General features: G+C 35.9%; 1 protein-coding gene and 1 long non-coding RNA gene across 2 annotated transcripts; both read right to left on the bottom strand.

Moving 5' to 3' along the window:
* Positions 1–1316: 1316 nt before the first annotated feature.
* LOC103932370 (F-box/WD-40 repeat-containing protein At5g21040) lies at positions 1317–4368 on the bottom strand. The gene is made up of 3 exons (XM_009341950.3): positions 4037–4368; positions 1923–3799; positions 1317–1668 (listed from the first exon to the last, which is right to left on the bottom strand). The coding sequence occupies exon 2, from the start codon at positions 3630–3632 to the stop codon at positions 1929–1931; it is 1704 nt and encodes a 567-aa protein (XP_009340225.1). The 5' UTR covers positions 3633–3799; positions 4037–4368; the 3' UTR covers positions 1317–1668; positions 1923–1928.
* An 8347-nt stretch (positions 4369–12715) lies between these two features.
* LOC103937159 lies at positions 12716–14837 on the bottom strand. The gene is made up of 4 exons (XR_007254150.1): positions 14392–14837; positions 13473–13822; positions 13365–13387; positions 12716–13059 (listed from the first exon to the last, which is right to left on the bottom strand). It is a non-coding gene; the product is annotated as an uncharacterized LOC103937159 (long non-coding RNA).
* Positions 14838–20302: the final 5465 nt, after the last annotated feature.

Below are 20302 nucleotides of genomic sequence, written 5' to 3'. Positions count from 1 at the left end.
TTGATAACCTCAGTATCTCAAGGGACCATCTTGAGATAATGAGGTTATCTTTCTTCGAAGTAGGCCCTATTGTAAGAAGAAAAAAAAAAAAAAAATTCCTTACGCAAAAAAGTATTTAGACAACTTTTTTAATTAATTATTAAACCAAATTAGCACATAAAATTTTTTTATTTATTTTTATTTTTTATAGAATTGTGATGAAAGGATTATATTGATTTGCGATACCTATTTTCAAGAACTATATTGATCAATTTTTAATTCCAGGGACCATCTTGATAGTGTGGGTTAATTTCAGGGACCATTTATGATAGAAACCTGTAAATCTTGTGAAGCCCATTTATGTGTCACATTAGCACTTAACGGGATTTTTAACATAATTGTGATGGAATGACCATATTGATTTGCGACATATATTTTTAAAGACTACATTGATTGATTTTCAATTCCAAGGACCATCTTGATGGTGATAGTTAATTTTAGGAACTATTTGTGATAAAAACGCTATAATGTGGATCCAAATTTCCCTTCGAGAGGTTGACTAAAAAAATATGCAAGAAAGATGATGATCCAAATTTCCAACTCACTTTCTCATTGTCACCAAACCTAATCGAGCTTTAGGCTTAGAAAGGGCTAAGGATCTAAAAGCCAAAAAAATGATCTAATTTGTCTAAAAATTCATCTCCAATCAATAGCTAGGCTATAACTCTACGGACCCACCAGATTATTATTTGGTCAAAGGAGCAATAGACTAGCCAAATGCAGCCCTCCTCTTAACCCTTTTTTTTTTTTCTTTTGGAGCGAGCCCCTTAGTTGCAATAATTGATTCAAACTCAACGGTAGTTTAACTAAATTAACCAATAAATTTAAAGCATAAACAAAAAACTAATAAATTATTAAGGAGGCTATGTTTAGCCATTTGTTTACATATGATATATGAATATGACTTGACACTATTTATTTAAAAATAATATTTTGCTAGGCTATAATTTTGAACGAGGCTATGTTTAATCCCTTCAGTTGGAGATGGGCTACGTTTGATTGATTCCGAACTCAAGAAAATTCAGTTGTTAAGCACCTTTGTTTAGTAGATTTAGAGGATTAGGCAGCGGAAGATAATGAAATGATGAAGCTCAATCATCTAAACATTGAAAATTGCCTAAAACTGAAAAGGATTCCGAAGAATAAGAGCGTCTTTAAAAAGAGATGTAATTTATGTAAGTCATTTTTTCATCAAATTTAATATTTTCCTGAAATGTAAATTTTTAAGCTTTATTTCAAAAGTTACATTAAAAGTATAAATGAAATGGGTCAAAGAATTTGACAACATACAAGACAAACCATGCTTTGATAAGAGTTATTTCCTAGTGAAGTACAAAGTATTATCTCGTGAGCATCGTCATGGACGAGGAGTCATTTGGGTAAGAATAAGAGTATAACAACGACTAGTACTTCTCAACGCATTCGTGAGTTTCAGTTAAAAGCAAAGTACGTATATCCTTCTCTACCATGCTGATCATTAACTATTTTCATGACTACACCTCTGCGTACGTATATCCTAAGGTGCGCAAACAATACTACTCACCGGAGCATAATCACTTCGTCAATGTAAAAGAAGAGCCTCCGTGCACCAACTTGGACAAGAAAGACATGTATTCGCCATATTCCTATCTGAAACCATAAGCAATCACACACATGAGATCCATATATGCATGACATACATTGTCACGTAAAATGCAAACACCGAGCCAAACAGTGGATTTTTTTACATGAAAGTGCCTCTGCCGCTTCATCAACGGTCAACAGAGATTTAAGCCAAAGTAACGGTAAGTTTGTCCCTTCCACACACTAACATCACTTACCCGGTATAACAACGGAAGGGGGGAAGAGTGGTAAAGTTTAGAAGCATATAAGGTAACTGTTACCTGCTACTATGACTTCAGCTTCCCGCTCAACGCGCCTTTACTGAGCCAACCACTCCTGTCACCAGTGACTGGATTCTTCTTGGCTGCAACCGAACATTGATCGTTCCGACTGGCTTTGCTGCTATTCTCTAAATGGAGCATACGCCGCCTCATCCTATTCTCCAACCGCATTGCTCTTGAAGCACAAACCCTCCGCTCAATCTCCAAAGCTTCTGTGAAGTCCCATATCCTAACAACACCTTCCTCACCTCCACATACAATACGATCAGCACCAATGTCCACTGACACAAGATTTTTCGCAAAACCATGTAACATCCTCTGCGGAGGTTCCACAGTACTTGGGTCCGCATGCTTAATACATGAAAAACCCTTTTCTGAAGCACGCTTTCTAGTCCTTAGAAGCTTTCTCACATCAATTAGTGAGAGTTTCCCATCAGCAGAAGCAGAAACAAGCCATGGAAACTCAAATGCAAGGGAATAGACACGGCCTGAGTGAGGAACCCATGTGGCAACGAGTATTGCATCAGTCTTGTGACCATGACTAGTGATTTCATACATGTGTATTGCACCGTCATCCCCTCCAGAAAATAGAAAATCCCCTGTGAGGTTTCGTGCCAAAGAGTAGGTATTACCAACATGAGCATTATGAATAATGGTCATCAGTCTCCCGCTACTAGCATCCCAAATATAAACATCAGAACCCGATGCGCTAGCAACTGTAAGATTCCAAGGCACAAGTTCCCATACCCAATCACTATGCCTCAAAATCTTTACACACTTGAGTGAAAACCGATCCCATACACGAACAGTCATGTCCCAGGAACCACTATAAATCCTAGTCAAATCCAAAGCAAGAGAAGTTATGGGCCCCTCATGCTCCCATAGTCGAAACTCGGTATTCTGGTTTTGAGGACCCTTAATATCAAACAAGTGTGGAAAGCCCTCCACTGCCCTCCAACACTGGATAAACCCATCAGTACCACCGGCGACCAGGAGTTTTGTATCTCCAGCAACTGCACGAATAGTGCAACCAAGAGATCTTGAAGAAGCAATCAACAATCCTTCTTCCATCTTCCACATTTTTACAGTTTGGTCATACCCAGCAGTAAATATGAGCTTTGCGGAAGCCAAAAGGAAAACTGTTTGAACAGCTTCAGCATGACCATACATAACGCCAATGCTATAACGTCCCATAAAGGTCTTACTCCTAAACTCCCTTTCAACAAAAAACTCCTTCCACAATGTCTTGTCAGAGACTCCCGTTCCCAAAGGTGTTGGAAGTGTGGGAGTTCCCCACCTCTCACAGTAAAAATCCTTCCAAACATGGTGCTCAGACGCAACCTTACAGAGATAAGCTGATACACATGAAGCTATGCCTAGCTCTTTTGGGTCAAGGCAATTCAGAATTTCGGATAACAAAGCTGGAGGAAGATCGGTGATTGTTCTATGAGAATTAACAAGGACATCGCTACACAACAACTGTTTCGAACCACAAGACTCCAAGTTTGGCTTCTTGATTGGTGTGGATTTTGGAATTGAAGTTTCTTCCTTTTCAAGATAGGAATCTAACGTTCGTCCTGAAATGCTAAAGTTTTCGGCTTCAGGGTTAGAATTGAATCGATTCGATTCAGTTTGCTGTCGAAACGAATTTTCTACAGAGTCTGCCAAATTCTTAGAAACCTGAATACTCACTTGGCATTCAAATTCCATAAAAGGATATGACTCTGACCGTGAATTTAAGGGATGGAAACTCTCTTGACCCCCAACACCTCCAATTACACAAACCAGTAATCAAAACACCTCCAATTACACAAACCCAGTAATCAAAATCTAAGACTTCGAATCAGAGACGAACCCAGAAATCCGAAATTTATATCCTGCAAAAGGAAAAAAAATCCTAAAAATTGGAGAGTGAACCCTACAAATCAAAACTGAAATAATACAAAATCGAAACAAGGAAAAGAACAATATGGAATAAGAAGGTGCATAATTGAACAAAATCAAAGAAATGGATCCAACCGAGACCCATTTCTCTAGAAACTATGAACAAAAATTGCGAAAAAAGAAGAAGCTGAGAAATGGGGAATTAAAAAAATATTGAGTTTCAGAAGTACCTTGGGAATTAACTTAACAGAGGAACCATGGAGGAGCACACAAGTAGAAAATAATCACAGGAAAGAAGAAGGATGAAAAAGCTTTGGGTTTGGAGAAGACGGAAAAAACGAGAAGATGAGAGTAGGGTTATGGATGGTTGAAAGACGCGGCGGGATTGGTGATCTAGTGACCGTAGGATTTTCCGGGGAATGAGCGGTTGGGTTGACAGTTCAACTTCTCGAAATAAGACCGACCGCACGGGGACGCATATCGCGTTACGGAGCTATGTGAATAACACGGGAGGGGAGGATTGTCTCTAGGATGGGCGATGCCACGGATTGGATTCGGATGTGCCATCCTTATATCTAAACGGTTTATTTTCTCCGTATTCAAATCCTAGAATTTTCGAAAGGATTTTTGCTGCTATAACCAAACCTGTCAGGTGATGGATTTTTAATCTAGGAACGGTTTTTCCCATTATGATATTTATATATGTATTTATATTATTAACTAAATGAAGAATATTAAGAAAACAATATTAAATAAATTGCTATTATTAGTACAATTGATACTATGCATCTAATAAGTAATATTAAAAATTTATATTACCAAGAAAACATTTACATTCTTGAAAATTATAAGCACTAGCCTCTCTGCACGCACTAACGTGCGTGCGAGAGGCATTTTTGCATCACGGGCGCTACGCGCCCCTAAAGGTGTATTGTTTTAGTTTTTCCCATTGTAATTGTCAAGATATACTTTAAATGTATTGTGCAAAGAGAAACTTTTTTTATCATGCACGTCCTAAAAAGTTATCATGTTTTTTGTTTTTACTTTGTGTAAAGTAATGATTTAAATGTTATTCATGCACTTATCAAACAACATACGATTTTAGATGCAAGTTCCTACCTAAAGCCTATGAACAATAGCAAGTATATGTAAATAAAAAAAAAATAGTAGATGAAAACAGTAAGTACTCGTAGCAAAATACAAAACAATTTAAATGTCAAAATATAAATCGTACATAACAATATGTACAGTATTCACAATACTCATAGAGTTTTTATGTCACTGTTTCTTTTGAAAAGAAAGTTTACATATTGACATCAATGCTGCAATTTCCACCCATTTGTTCATGATTGATGCTTCAAATTTTCATTGTCAATCTACAAACGATAGTGAGAAAATTAAAAATCAAATAAAAATAGTTAATTGATAAGTGAGAAATGCATACTGAAAGGTTATCGTTAATAAAGTTGTTACCTATTAGGAATCACCATAATTAGCTGGAATGAAGCAAGACTTCTTTGTATACTACATTCCGTGTAAATACACCTTGTTGGCCTACTATCGAGCCACTTTTTACTAACACGGTTGTGGTTGACTTTGAGACCCCCCTCGATAAAGCCACATATAATTGTCCATGGCTGAAGACATGATCTGGAAGGTAAATGCCAACATGTGGTATTGTCTGACCTTGAGATTTGTTTATAGTGATGGAGAAACTTAGTTTCACTGGAAATTGCTTTCTTGTAAGTTCAAATGGAAGCCCAGCAGTATCAGTACTTTTGAGAGGGATTCTTGGTAAGAAAACTCTGGATCCGGCAAATTGTCCAGTTAGAATTTCAGCATCAATAAGATTTCGGTAAGAACCACGACACAATAATCTTGTACCATTACACAATCCCAATTTCGGATCAATATTTCTTAAAAGCATGATTGGAGCACCTCTTTTCAGAGTTAACTTGTGCGGAGGCAAACCACCAAGTGAGATTGAATTCAAGAACTCTGGCTGATACAAATTCCTTGCGTCATCCTCAACTGAATCAAATGAATACATTGTCTCTTCTAAACCCGGAAACATATTGATTATCTTTTCATTCAACATATCAACGTCTTCATTTGTAGGAGTTACCACTGCCCTTTCCACCATGTAGGTTGCATCATTTATATGATCCTCTAAGTCAGGGAAGATTTTGACAATTAATTGATTAATGGAATGCTCACTCTCCCATAGTATCACCATGCATTCAGGTAGTTTTACCATATCATCCATAATAACATCTTCATTCCCATCACCAACACGAAGTAAAAATTCTGAAAATTCACAATCATTTATGGATCTCATGTTTTGTTTGAGTTTTAAAATCTTTACTTGTGACCAAAATGATGCCTTAACAACACTTGCTTGGATTAGTTCGGACTTGGTTCCTTTCCGGATAACAGGAAGAACTTGTCGAAAATCTCCCCCAAATATCATTATCTTCCCCCCAAATGGTAAGTCAATATCTGTTAAGTCTCTGAACGTTCGATCGAGTGCTTCAAATGCATGACGATGCGTCATTGTTGCTTCATCCCAAATAATTGCCTTTGCCTTTTGTATTAGCTTTGCTAAATCAGATTGTTTACCGATCGAACACATCGATGATGCATCGAGACTAAGTGGTATCTTGAATTTAGAATGTGCTGTCCTCCCACCAGGCAATATCGTAGCTGCTATTCCAGATGATGCTGTTGCTAATACTATGTGCCCCAACCTTCTCAAGCTTGCTAACAATGCGCGATATAAGTAAGTTTTTCCAGTTCCACCGGGACCATCCACAAAAAAAGTTGCATTATCCGATCGTTGAACTGCACCCATTATTATGTTAAACGCACTTTTTTGGTCATCATTTAAGCGTTCAATTGCATCAAGATCTTGTTGTGGAATACATATGGATATTTCATCTTCAATACATCCGGTCATTCCTGAACTTGATTCATTTCCTCTTGTCATTTGGGGCAAATCAAACTCGTTTATACTCTTGTTAAATTGAACCAAAAGTATGTTCAACTCACGCAAGAGTATGTTGGTAGCAAGTGTGGGAGTTATGTTAGTCATGGAAACATAATCTTCCATCATGAATGGACAGAACTCATCCCATAACCCTCGAACACCAATTGGTGCACAATATACCAATATGGTGACGAATAATCTTCTTAAAGCCGACGGCATCTGAATTGTGGAGGCCTCTAACAAACATTGTCGAATACTGTCATCTCTTTCTAACAAACCTCGTTGTTCTGCTGCCTGCTTAAATGTTGGATGCAAAACCCCATTAACTGTTCTCAAGTTTGTGAAGGATGTTGGTCCTCTAACATGATTAAGAAGAATCCGAAGGTAAAATTTTTCGCCTTCAGCAGGTGAAACTGCATATATTCGCCCAATAACCTTGTTACGATTCTTTCTTTTAGACCACTTTCTTTGAGCTTGAATCCATCTGTAATGTGATGGTATCTCCATGTATAAATAATGTCGCGCTTCTGCATCCACATGATTAAGTGTAAAAAATTCAGTCAACATTGTCTTTCTTGTACTCTCATCATGTAGAATATTTGTTATGCTTTCATCGGCACGAAACTGAACTTGGTGCATATTAGGAAGATGTATTTACATTCGCTCAACAGATGGATAAATTCGATTAATAATGAACTTGAATATTTTCCATAATGCCTCTGGTGCGCAAACCCATCTTGCATCCTGAAACTGCTTTATTTCATCGTATTGAGGGTCTGATTGCACTTCAACTGTCACTTTGTCTGGGCCTTTGTAAACATACTTATATAAGTACTTGACACTTTTTATGCTTGCGCATATTTCGACATTGATGTGACAATCATACCTTAACAGCAACCATGGATTATATGGAATGACCCAACTATTATCAACCATTATGTTTCCTTGTCGATTAAGTGAGACAGGCAATCGATTTCCTCGCCTTTGATAAATTGGATACGAATCATTCCCTTGAACGGTGACTGGTGCAAATGGTTTGGGAAACTTTCTCTTACAACTCCCATTTTTCATACATGGAGATAGAGGATTATGAATCCCACATGGACCATGAATCATATGCTTTAACACCACATTATAAAGTTGAGGCTCTACATCTTCATTTGGTATTTCAGCTCTAACAATTCGGTCATACTCATCTGGGTTATTGATCTTATCATTTTCATCTAACACAACCAGCATATGCACATGTGGAAGACCACGTTTCTGAAACTCAATAACGTATGCGTAAGCAACAACACTGCCCAATACCCCCTTTTCAATGATGTCTTCTTTTAGTTGCTCAAGTTTTGCACGAAATACTCTAGTGAGTAAGTCAGGGCGATCTTGTGGAGTTTGTCCAGCGAGTAATTCGCTTTTGATTTCTTCCCAACTTGGGTTACATGTCATGGTAATAAAAAGATCTGGCTTTCCGAATCTTTGAACCAAAGTCATTGCGTCTTGATATCGTTGGTACATGTCACGTGGGCTTCCAACAAATGATGATGGTAAAATAATTCTACGCCCGATGCTACCTAATAATATTTTATTTTCAATTAGCTGTATATATTGTACACACTTTAAACAAAGTTATATTTCTAAATAACGATGACTGAAACGATATATATACCTGCATTGTGTTGACCTGCATTTAGAGAGTCTTCAAGTCCTTTGTAGAGATCCGCTCTAACTGTGGCTTGATTAGAACGCAACCATCTAAGTTTTTGTGATTCAATTTTAATGTAGTTATCTACAGCATATTGTTGCAAGAGACGTCCACCTCGAAGCAAAAGTGATGATCCATTATGGCGTATCTACAAAAGCAAATTTCATATATTGCTTTTAATATAGGAATCATCATTCATCTATATATACCGGGAAGTAAATTATGTTATTAGTACAAACCTGTAACATATAAGCATAATAGTCGCAACATGTTATTGCTCTTCCACCATCATCACGACTGTTAACATCCCATCCATATGTACCGTAAGGCAGCAATAGTGGATATTGTAAGGGATCATAAAATCCAACATAGTCTCGGACGTGAGAAAGTCTTCCACTAATTGTCTCCACCACGATATCCCTTCCATTTGCAATTGTGGCATTATCTCCATCTATTATAATTGCCGCAACTTGTGATGCTGATGGTAGACTATACTGACGCCGATCTATTGGTTGCTCTTTTAGGATCAACTTGCAATTCGGCAAATCTTGGCGTTGTCCGAGGCTTCGCAATGTATGAACAAAAGGATTATGGTTGTTCAACATATGTTGTATCTTTTCAACCACACGTCTATCTAAAACTTCACTTTCACACATTCGGTTTTCAACTTCATGCTCAGTGTCATATATATAAGCTTGTAAAAATCGCGGTCTGTTCCCTTCATTTGGTAAAAGTCCACCAATCTTATGATATAATGCACCTTGAGCACGAAATGTGTAAATCCCACGACCACCAATATTAATTCTTTCATCCACGTGTACTCCCATTGAAGTGAATGCAAATGCATGATTGTAAGCTCGAATATTTTGCCTGAAGTGTCTACCCTCATTTGTTTGGTCAGAGAAAAGAGCAACCATTTCTGGTGGGGATTGTATTGGGGGTAAAACAATTCTTCCTTTCAAGCAACACATATTCAAAGTTTCTCGAGCAAACAATCGTGCATAGCAATACGGACATATGGTTGGAGCAGATAATTGGCAACCTAGGATACCCCGATTCTCATTATAATTTCTAGCACAATTGTGGTTTCTTCTTCCTCTGGTTTGGCGCACATGACAATTGGTTCTGTTTGCATGTTCTTCTTCTGATATTTTTACATGAATATCCAACATTCAGTATAAGAATTTTCTTTGTAACTAATCATATATCTATATAAAGATAAAATTTTATACTAAGCTCACCATTGTGGGGAGGAATTGAGAGCATCCCATAAGATATTTGTGACCTATTTGAATGTGCCAACTGTCCCATATGAGTACGCATTCTAGTAGAAGTTTGGTCATCATGATTTGTGATATCTGACAAAACCCTTGAATTCGCGCTTTCATGCTCAATTTGTTCTAATAAATAGACCACATTACGATTAGTTAAAAATTTTGTCTTTAATATTTAATATATTTAGTTGTGAGTCTAATATTTCGTAAGACTACCACTAAAAATAACTACAACATTGAGATCAATATGAAAGTATCGAAGAAAAGAATACAATGAGATTTCAATTCACTAAATTTTGTTCTTAAAAAATAACCTAATTTTTTATGTGTGAAACAAATACAAATAAAGAAATTGAAATAAATACCAGGAATTTGTTGTTCTATATTACTGGGGTCGACCTCAACATCATAGTTAGCCAACTGAACCCGTTCTTGTATATTATTGGGACCTACTTGTTGCATAGTTAAAAGAAAAATTAGAAATTAGATTATTTTTTTTTTTTTTTTTTTTTGCATTAGTATGAGTTAAAGAAAAAGGAATATGAAATAAATACCAGGAATTTCTTGTTGTATGTTACTGGGGGATGTCATAGTATGATCATCATATAGAGTTGGAATTTGTTGTCTTTTTTCTTGTGCTATTAGACGTCGTCGAGCTAGATATCTTTGATGTTCTTCAGGACTCAATGATTGACGCCATTGTCTTGCACGACTTTGGCCACGCTCCATGGAAAAATTTATCTAAAAAATTAAAAAATAAATGAACCTAAATTGAATACAAATTCTGTTACATTCCATAAATACGAAAAAGTCTACGTAGATGCCTATGAACAGAAGAAGAAAAAACATTTATCTACACATCACAATAATATACAAAAGAACAAAATAAAATGATCACAAAATACTTTTGAAGTGTAATAGGTATTAGTGCAACGAAATGACGGGCCTATTTACACTTCTCGGTTGGTGTTAGGACTTCGATATGATTTAGCTTTCATGTTTTTTTCTTTTATAAATTAGCATTGTTTATAGAGTTATAATTTTTATGTGAACTGGATGAGTAGAATTTTAAATTTTTTTAATACCCCTAAACCCTATCATAAATGACGGATGTGGGCTAGACATAATATAAAAAGTTTTTAGAAATGTGTAACCCGTAATAAGAGAACGTGAGTTGTACATGAAGATGACAGTTGCCGTTTGTTTGGATAGTTGGATAGTGCTTATATCAAAAATCGGAGTGATGTTTTCATCGTCCATTTTTTTAATCTAAGGGGCCACATTCATTGATGACATTTAGGAGGAAGCTTTGAGGGAGGGTTTGATTCATCGAGCGAATAAAAACAATTTTGGCTAAGAGTGTAGAAAAAGTATATCTCACGTAACCATCTCCCATGTGTGTTGTGTTTCGTTTCACTATGTTACCCCTATTATAAGCAGTTACTTTTGTGTTGTCTTTTTTATTGAATGAGTACTTAATGTTGTCATCTACTATTTTTTATTTATTTACATATACTTGCTATTGTTCATGGTCTTTAAGTAGGAACTTGCATCTAAAAATGGTTTTGCGTTAAGATATTTTGGGATCTTATCTATTGTTAAGATGTTTGGTACGTGCCCCTAAAAATGGTTTTGGGTTAAGATTTTTTGAGTTTGTAAAAACACGGGGTATTTCTAAAAAATTAGGACAAAGTAGGTTCTTGGAGCAAAGTACAAATGCTAAATTTGTGCCAATTTAAGTGGTGTGCAAATTTTACCCTTTAATTTAATACAAATTCATTTGAGATCAGGCCATGAAAACAGCCTTTTTTGTTTCAATTAATGGTTGTTTGTTTTCTTACACCTAACGCTACAGTACAATGGAACACAAAATAGGCTAGGAAATCATTCATCATATAAGAAAGAACTTCGTACATAAGCAGGACCATCCAAATAAGATTTTAGGCAAAGAGGATGGTGATACACGAAATACATAGTTATTCTGATTGTATATAGGAATGATAAATATGTATTCGTCCATAAAAAAAAATTGAAAAATAGGAGAAAAGTGCCAACTAACAGAACCGAAGGGAGCTAATGTATTTACCCTCTATTCTTTATTTGTCCCTCTTCTTTCTGTTGCATTTATGTTGGCGTCTTCAACCGCAGCATACAATCTCAGTTTCCTATTGAGAAAAACAGACGCATAAATATCATCTTATCCTCACAATACCACAAAATACAGCTTACTACATATTGGATTCTATTTGAACACTTTATTTTACCAAAATCTGTTAAAGATGAGTTGATTAAAGCTATAATTTGTTCTATTTTTGTAGACCTATATATTGAGTTGGTTAGATTGGGGATTCCAATTATTGGCTGGAATTTGGATGTAGAATTGTTGGATAAGATCTAAGTCTTATTGATAATAAGGATCATTAGATGTATCACACATATGTTTTTAATGATAATAATGATCATGAGGCTCCCCTAATGTAGTGTTTTGAGGAAAGTGGAAAAGATAAACTAAGTTCATGATGATACAGATAGAATATGTATTCATGGATAAGATACCTTAATGATGTTATGTGCATTTTTCTGGATAGGTCTTCATCTATTTACCTAACTATTGTGATAGTTAAAAGTTGCTTAATATGCTCTAAAATTAATGTAATTTAGTAAGGCTAAGTAAAAGCCAAAACCAAAATGACATAGTAAATTCAGTACAAATTATTCTCTCAATTTGCAAATAGATGCTTCTAATTTAATTGATCTGTAAATGACATTGCAAGCAATACTTATATGGAACAAAGAAATAATACAAATAAATGGCTAATAGTTAGGTATATAAGAGCCAGAAACCTTTCTCTGCATACAAAAAATCTAACAATGCAAGAAAGTAAATTCAGTACAAATTATTCTCTCAATTTGCAAATAGATGCTTCTAATTTAATTGATCTGTAAATGACATTGCAAGCAATACTTATATGGAACAAAGAAATAATACAAATAAATGGCTAATAGTTAGGTATATAAGAGCCAGAGACCTTTCTCTGCATACAAAAAATCTAACAATGCGAAAATTAACCCACAAATACTTAATGTTAGCCTCTTCAATCAAATTCTACTTAACCCAAGACAAATCCAATCCTAATCAGCGAACATGACTTGAAAATTTGCTGGCTTTCTTTATCGTCATGTATGGCAAATAGACAGCAAGCGAATGCTCAAACCTGGAATGTGTAGCCACTGGTATTCTCCATGTGTATCACTCCCGAAACACGTTAAAAGCTTTGGCAAGTAAGCAAACTGCAACATCGATACAATGACAAACAGAACTTCAGTTTCTCATTGCCAAACCGTCCAAAACTTTTCTCAGTAAGAGAGCAATTAAAACATCGTATTCTAATAAAAAAATTGTAAGGCTACATCCAAACTGAATCGTGCATCTTTAGCAAAAACTTATAAATAAATAAAAAAAATTAGATTGCAAAACTGTCTATGTAAATACTTAAAGTCATTGTAAAAGAATATACTATAATCGAACGAAGAGCATAAAACTCACCACGTTGCTTCAAGTCATTAAGCCTGAAATGCAATGGAATCAAACTCACCACGTTGCTTCAAGTCATTAAGCCTGAAATGCAATGAAATCAATTCATTTGCAGCAAACAACATACACATATTTCTTTCGACACAGAGGTATACAAAAACCAACCTACCTATAAACTCCTATATATCAATAAACCGTACCCGACACCAATGGGCCACCAGTCTCAGCAACAATGAAGCTGAAGCCGCCAATCTCCGGTGGGATGAAAACTCAGGATGAAAAGTAGGTTCCTAAAGCTGTAAACATCTTTAAAATGAAACGGTGGGAGAATTTGACTAATCTTGTGTTTTTTGCAGATTTTCTTTCCTTGTTCTTCCATAAAGAAAAGCATGATAAGAATCAAGCAGGAAATCTAACCTCAGGGAGTCTGGCAGCAAAATATTTGATATAATCCCTTCCAATATTCTTTACAATACTGTCCAAAAGATAAAGTGATGGTAACTTCTGCTCACTGGGAACCTGCAAATTACTATCTAGAATTAGATACCATACATTAGATGCAGCCAATATTATTTAGACAAATAAGCGATTAACACACCAAAGGCCTGGAACCAATGTTTTCCAGGAGTGTGGAAGGGGGAAGGAGAATTTGTGTCAGTTTAGACTCTTCAAAGTTTAGACTCTTCAAACACATTTAAAAGATATCAAAAGCAACACAACTGCACGAATCATCACTTCTAAACTATCCCAGTGGCAGCAAACTTAGGATCATTAGGAGAAATACAGATACTAAATAATGCGAGTAATATTTATTTCATTCGGAACCAAACGGCGTCAAAGATGGAAACCAGATAGACATTTAACAGAAACTTCAGGTCCCTCAAGAACTTGAACAGACCCACAAAAACCAAGAAAAATACAGAAAATATGACATAGAGTAGCGGGGAAAATGCTTACCAAATGGTTCTTCAAGGTTAGCGATTTCAGGGGTTTTTTTTTCTAAATACAGAAAATCTGACAGAGTGTGTAAGAGTTCGTCCTCATTGTAATATTTGAGAGAGAGAGAGAGAGAGAGTGATGGAAGGTACCTAATGACAGAGAAGTAAAGAGTTGGGGAAATACTCGAGGATTTGTGTAAATCCTCACATTTATTTTTCGGATTGCAGGTTTCAGATGAAGAAATCATACGGAAGCGGGGTCTGTACGCAACACGAAAGTAATTAACATGTATTAGTTTAAATAACAGAATTCAATTCAAACATTACCCAAGTCTTGGCAGGACAAAAATCAATAAAATACATAGACTAATGAAGAAAGAATCGGAGAATTTTCAAACTACTAACCCTACAATGTCTCACCCACACAACACCAGCTCGCATTTATCTCCACCGCCAACACCTAATGGAAAAAGCACGATTAATCGGAAAATGGATTATTATAAACAAAAATTCCCTAAAGCCAAAAAAAAAAAAAATCCATTCAAATAAAAATCTACAAAAATAAATTTGCAAAAGGGATGGCAAAAAAAAAATATATTGAGGGACTGAATGTAGATGAGACCTCTCCTTTAACTCTTGAAGATCAGTGTTATCAACGTGGGTGTCAAGAAGAGGAAGAGAGCAGTTTCATTCCCTGTAAAAAAACGAAGAAACAGAGCATTAACAAACAAACGCGCGAATCTCAAAGGAAATTGGTAAGAAATAATCCCAATTGAGAAAATCAGAAACCATGGATGAAAGTTCCGAAACTCAACAATGATTCCGAACAGAACCTTGAGTACCCACATTGTTTTTTTAGCCAATTCAACCGAATCTGTAAACGAAAGAAAGAAAGCAGAGAACCCAGTTGAGGAAAAGCCTTATAAACATGCTATAATTTGTGTTATATTATGATGATAAACATGCTATAATTTGTCTGAATCAAAATTCCATTTGAAATCAATGCAACAAACAAAATTAATACATAATTCAAAAGGTGGTGTACCTGATTTTGAAAAGCCCCTTGCTTAGAAACTGGATGAGTGCAAGGGAACGGGAGATGTTAGAGCGCAAGGGATCGTGAAATTGGAATGGGAGACTACTACGACAACTGCTTCAAATACAGTTTCTTTCTCTAGTGTTGAACCTCCCAACTCAGATTGTGGAATTCTATGGGGGAGAAAACTGCCCAAACCGCTTAGCAGTTGAGAGGCTTAAGCACATCTACTTATTTTTCTTTTTTTTTTTTCAATTTTCCGTAATTTAATTTTAGATTTTAGAGAAAGCGAGAGAGGGAGTGGAGATGGTGTTGGGAGTGAGGGGGAAGGATGTGAAAGAATAGGAATTGAAATCAAGGTGCCGGCTTTGATCTGGTTGGTAGTTCGTAGAACGTGGAGGGTTGTTTGAACCCACGTTTGCGATTCTCATTCCTCATCCTACAAAACTCTTCCGCTTTGATGCTCTCTCTTCCAGTTATGGTTTTTTTACCACTTTGTCCTTCTTTTTTGAATTTTTGGGGTTTTGATTGTGAAAGAAACAAAGGGACAATTTTGGTATTTTGGAAAGCTTCACCAAACTGGGGCTCTCACTTTATATATATAGATAGATATAAGTCATACTATTAATGATATAAAAGTAAATAATTAATTTCATATTTAATAATGCATGATTATTAACAACCCTTTTTTATATAATAAGTATTTATATTTTTTTTATCCAAAGATGAACTAGTTTGGTTTTGGGTATGGGTTTGGGACAGATATCCCAATAACCATAACCGAATCTGAAATCGAAAAATTTACTTGACAGTTACCCATAATCGTAAAATACTTGAAATTTGATGCCCGAAACCAAACCATTTGGATCGGTTATTTGCGGGGATCAGATTTGACGAGTTAAATTGCCATCCTTAATTGTCTCCCTCCTAATTTCCTTTCCTTTTACTCCCCTCCTTCTTGAACGGTTACGATTAAACCACGTCAACATCTTATATTGATTTTTTTTTAAATATCATAAGACAAAAAACAAAATGTAAGAGGAAAAAAGAAAAAGAAATGTGAATAAAAAGGGAAAAAATCCTACTCCAATAATAAGATTGGCTAATTCACTGTAGACTCCAGTCCTACCTTTATAGCATCTCCACAATTACTGTCAAAGGAGTTCTTCTTTTATTTATTTATTTATTTTTTAATAAAGAAATTCATAAAACATTGTTATTTTATTTTTGCATTGTGAAAGGCGGAAATGCTCATGAGAGAATCCATTTCCGTGAAAGACAAAACAATGTATCATTGCCTTCTACACTCACTCTCTCTCTAACTCTTCATTAGAAATGTGCCCTAAACTTGATCATATGATGATATTTTATGGAGATTTTATATGTTAAACTAAACTTGTTTAATATATGGGGAAATATTATGGTTAAAAGCTGTCTCATATAAATGTTATACGTTTGAACAATAAGTCCAAGGAATATGTAACTAGGAGAATGTGATGTAAAGAAGCTAGATTCATGAGACCATTCTCGTAGTACACATATCCAAAACGTTCCTGATCATAGGATCGTCAATTAGGCATTGGCAGCCCGTTAAGATCAATATGTGTTATGTCTGCTCTCAAGGAGAGTGACTGGTCTTGTGTCATTGGTGTGACTGACACCAAGACAAGTACGTAGATGCTCAATAGAGAATGAGTCCATTGAACGTGATCAATGAGGAGTTCTAATACTCATGTCACATGAAAACTCATAGTTAGATAATGCAAAGTAGTCTTTTGACCTAAGACATCATAGTTGTCTTGTGGTTAGATCCTTGATCTTAAAGGCACTCCATCAGAGGGTGTCCACAACATAATTTGGGTTAAGCTACTTAACCATAAAAGCAGGTGAATTCGCAATAAGGGATCTCTAACTTCAAACTGTTGAGGGAGAATACTGTATGATATGATTAAGAGTCTCTGGCCAGAGTATGAATGAGATTTAGGAAGTTGTTCCAAATCACATTCAAGGTAAATATATAGACAAGAGAATCACATTGGATATAAGACATGAATAAACTATCAAACCAAACAATGTGATCAAGAGTATTGTATTAAAGAAAGACCATATTGCATTTGTAATCACAAACTGAATAGGTTGGGTAGCCATGACATACTGCTAGATGTCACTCATGGTTTGTAAAAGCCCTGAAGATGTATAATTACTAAAGGGAGAAGTGAAAGTTTCAATTCATAATTGATTAGAAAGAATTTTAAATCGCCCGCTACATCACTAAAAAGAACCTGATGGATAGCACAATGTGTTAGGTAATGATTGAAGAAAATAATGAAGATGAGTAAGGACAATTAAATAGTTTAATTGTATATGGCAAGAATATATTAATATGTTAATTTATCATACGAAAGGTTCATAATGGGCTTTAAGTTAGTGTTGGGTTTAGAGACCCAAAATGGTTTTCGTCCACTTGTGCCATTGAGTTTAAGTTATACGACAACTAAAACAAAATGGGCAATAACCCACTAAACGTAGGGAGACCGGCCTTGCTTAAAGAGGGAGTGGTTTTGGACTTATTACAAGCTTACCACTCAAGTAAAGGAAATTATAAAAGTAACTTTATAGCCTTTTGTTCATTAGGGTTTCTTTGAGGAAAGATGGGAGAATTTTTTGTTCTCCTTTTCTCTCTAGGAGGCTGGCCACATAGGAGGAATTTAGCTAGCAATCTTTTTCCTCCTATGTCACTCATCTCCATCCTTCACCATCCTTGGTGTCAGAACTTAGAGGTCTCCAACTCTGGGGACTTTTGGAGAATCATTCATCCATCATTCTCTAATAAATCCATGGAGCAAAGAAGCAAGGAATGAAGGCCCTCTCTCTTGGGTGATTAGCCTTTGCTCATGCAAAGATGATTCATCAAAAGTATAATGTTTTTCAACTCACTTTGTTTTTTAGTTGAGTCTTGGTACTAGGCTTTGAAGTTCATGGTTTAAGCTTTGTTTTAAAGTGCATAGAAACATGCTTCCACTATTTAATTGTTGAATGCATGTATTATGTTGCTTAATGAACTTATTTTTTCAAAAATTACCCTTCACTCTCCTTAACTGCCAATCCCATTAAAAACAAATAGCTCCTCACATAAAAAAAATTAAAAAAAAAAACATTTGAGAAAAATAAAAATAAAAATATATTTCTCACACTTGTTTTTTAGCGTGTGGCATTGCCAGTAAGTATAATTGGATTACAACTACATGTTCTTGGTTTCAATAATTTTTCTCAAGATTACATTGTTAATTATCGAAAGGAATAGAAACAGTCTTAATTATAGTGTTAATTTTTCATAAGATTACAGTGTTAATGATGATTTCATGAGGAGTGATGTTATTCTCGAGAAAAATTTGTATGGGGCTCAGCTTGTCATTGGACTTTGCTGAGTGGCACTACTAACTACTCAAAATTTGCCATGTGATAAGCTTTAAACATAATCATTTATCATTTATATATTTAAATTATTCATAATTATTTTTTCAACTTAATAATATACATCATGAGATTCATCTCATGGTTTCTTTTTTAGGAACACCAAGGAAAGGGGTTTCAAAACTAAGTTTTAACCAAAAGTCATCCTATAACTTTATTTAATGATAAGGACAAGATAATGAAAAAAAAAAACCTAAGTAAAGCGCGTGCAATACTTCATCAGCACCTCATTATTCTTCGTCTCCTTCTCCTTCATCAACTACTCTCCCTGACAACAATGCCTCTCCTCTTTGTTTCTAACAAGTTTATATTTTCCAATATTTTCTTCGCATCTGTATTAGACTACTACTTGTGCACGAATTTAGTCAAATTCGTCCCTTGTAGATTATATAGACAAAAGTAGGATTAGAATTTTCTATTGTTTATACTGACACACCCCGAACGAGATCAGGGCGTGCTGGCCGTCACGTGGAAGTGACGTAGCCAAGTGCACAGTGTGGAAGCTAATAAAGTAGTAACGTAAAAGTACGAATAAATAAAAACTAGCATACATAAGGTAAAAGTAATAAGTGCTAGCGTAAGTGAGACACAAGTTCAGAGTATAACGTCTAAAGCAGTCCAACTAAAATGACGCGACAACAGTACACCCGAAGGTGGTCCCTACGCTGGTGATCGTCTGTCAGAAATGCCGAGAAAGCCCTCTGGGAAACCACCGAACCTGCTAGGCAGCTAGAACCTGGAGGGGCGCAAAACAAAAGCGTGAGTGGGCAAAAACAAAGCTTTTCGAAAACCATTTAACAAATAAGTTCTAACCCCTCGCCGTAAAACCTGTATACTTCCCAGAAAATAAACATGTATACGTATATATAGATATGCCAATCATGCTCAAGGATATGCCATGTCGGAACCTCAGAATGAAATGCAAGTGCTCAGGTAGAAATCAAATCAATAACATATAGTCTGGCAGCCGGAGTCACCTAACGTGACCTGTACGGTTGAATCTAGAGCTCAAATCTCAATATCAATAACTAAACCTGCCCACGAGTCAGAACCACCTAAAGTGGTCTGTACGACAGGCCTGGGTGTAATATATATAAACGCTCTAGTGCTACGATCATGTGAAGGCTGTGCGAATAATCATGGGTCACCTACGAGTTGGAACCACCTAAAGTGGTCTGTACGACAGGACTGTGCACCTAACTTGGATCCAAGCTGAGCGTGTGGTGCGGGAGGTGAACATCACGTGAAGGACTGTGCCCTACTCTGGGCAGGAGCACTAACACCGGGGGCGCAGGTTATGAGCTCTATAAACATCTCGAATTACTACTGAATATAAACATGAATAACACTTACCTGACACTTACTTGTGCGTCCACAGCACCCAATATGCATATGTATATGTATGTTACTAATAATGTGACTAATGGTGCATAAACAACGATAATATAATGCATGGCATATGGCAAATAACAATTCAAATCAATTCCTGGGAAAATATAAGTATATAGGTATATACGGAAAACCAAAAGCCCATTCACTGGTACGTGGAAG

Source organism: the organism of the source record quoted next, unplaced genomic scaffold (assembly GCF_019419815.1).
Source record: "Pyrus x bretschneideri cultivar Hongxiangsu unplaced genomic scaffold, Pyrus_bretschneideri_v1 Contig67, whole genome shotgun sequence".
Lineage (NCBI taxonomy): Eukaryota > Viridiplantae > Streptophyta > Magnoliopsida > Rosales > Rosaceae > Pyrus > Pyrus x bretschneideri.
Note: the sequence above shows the minus strand (reverse complement) of the source record. Positions and strands in the feature narration are given on the sequence as shown.

Bases quoted from the DNA above. Each gene is read 5' to 3' on its own strand.
- LOC103932370 (XM_009341950.3), bottom strand. From the start codon at position 3,632: ATGGAATTTGAATGCCAAGTGAGTATTCAGGTTTCTAAGAATTTGGCA.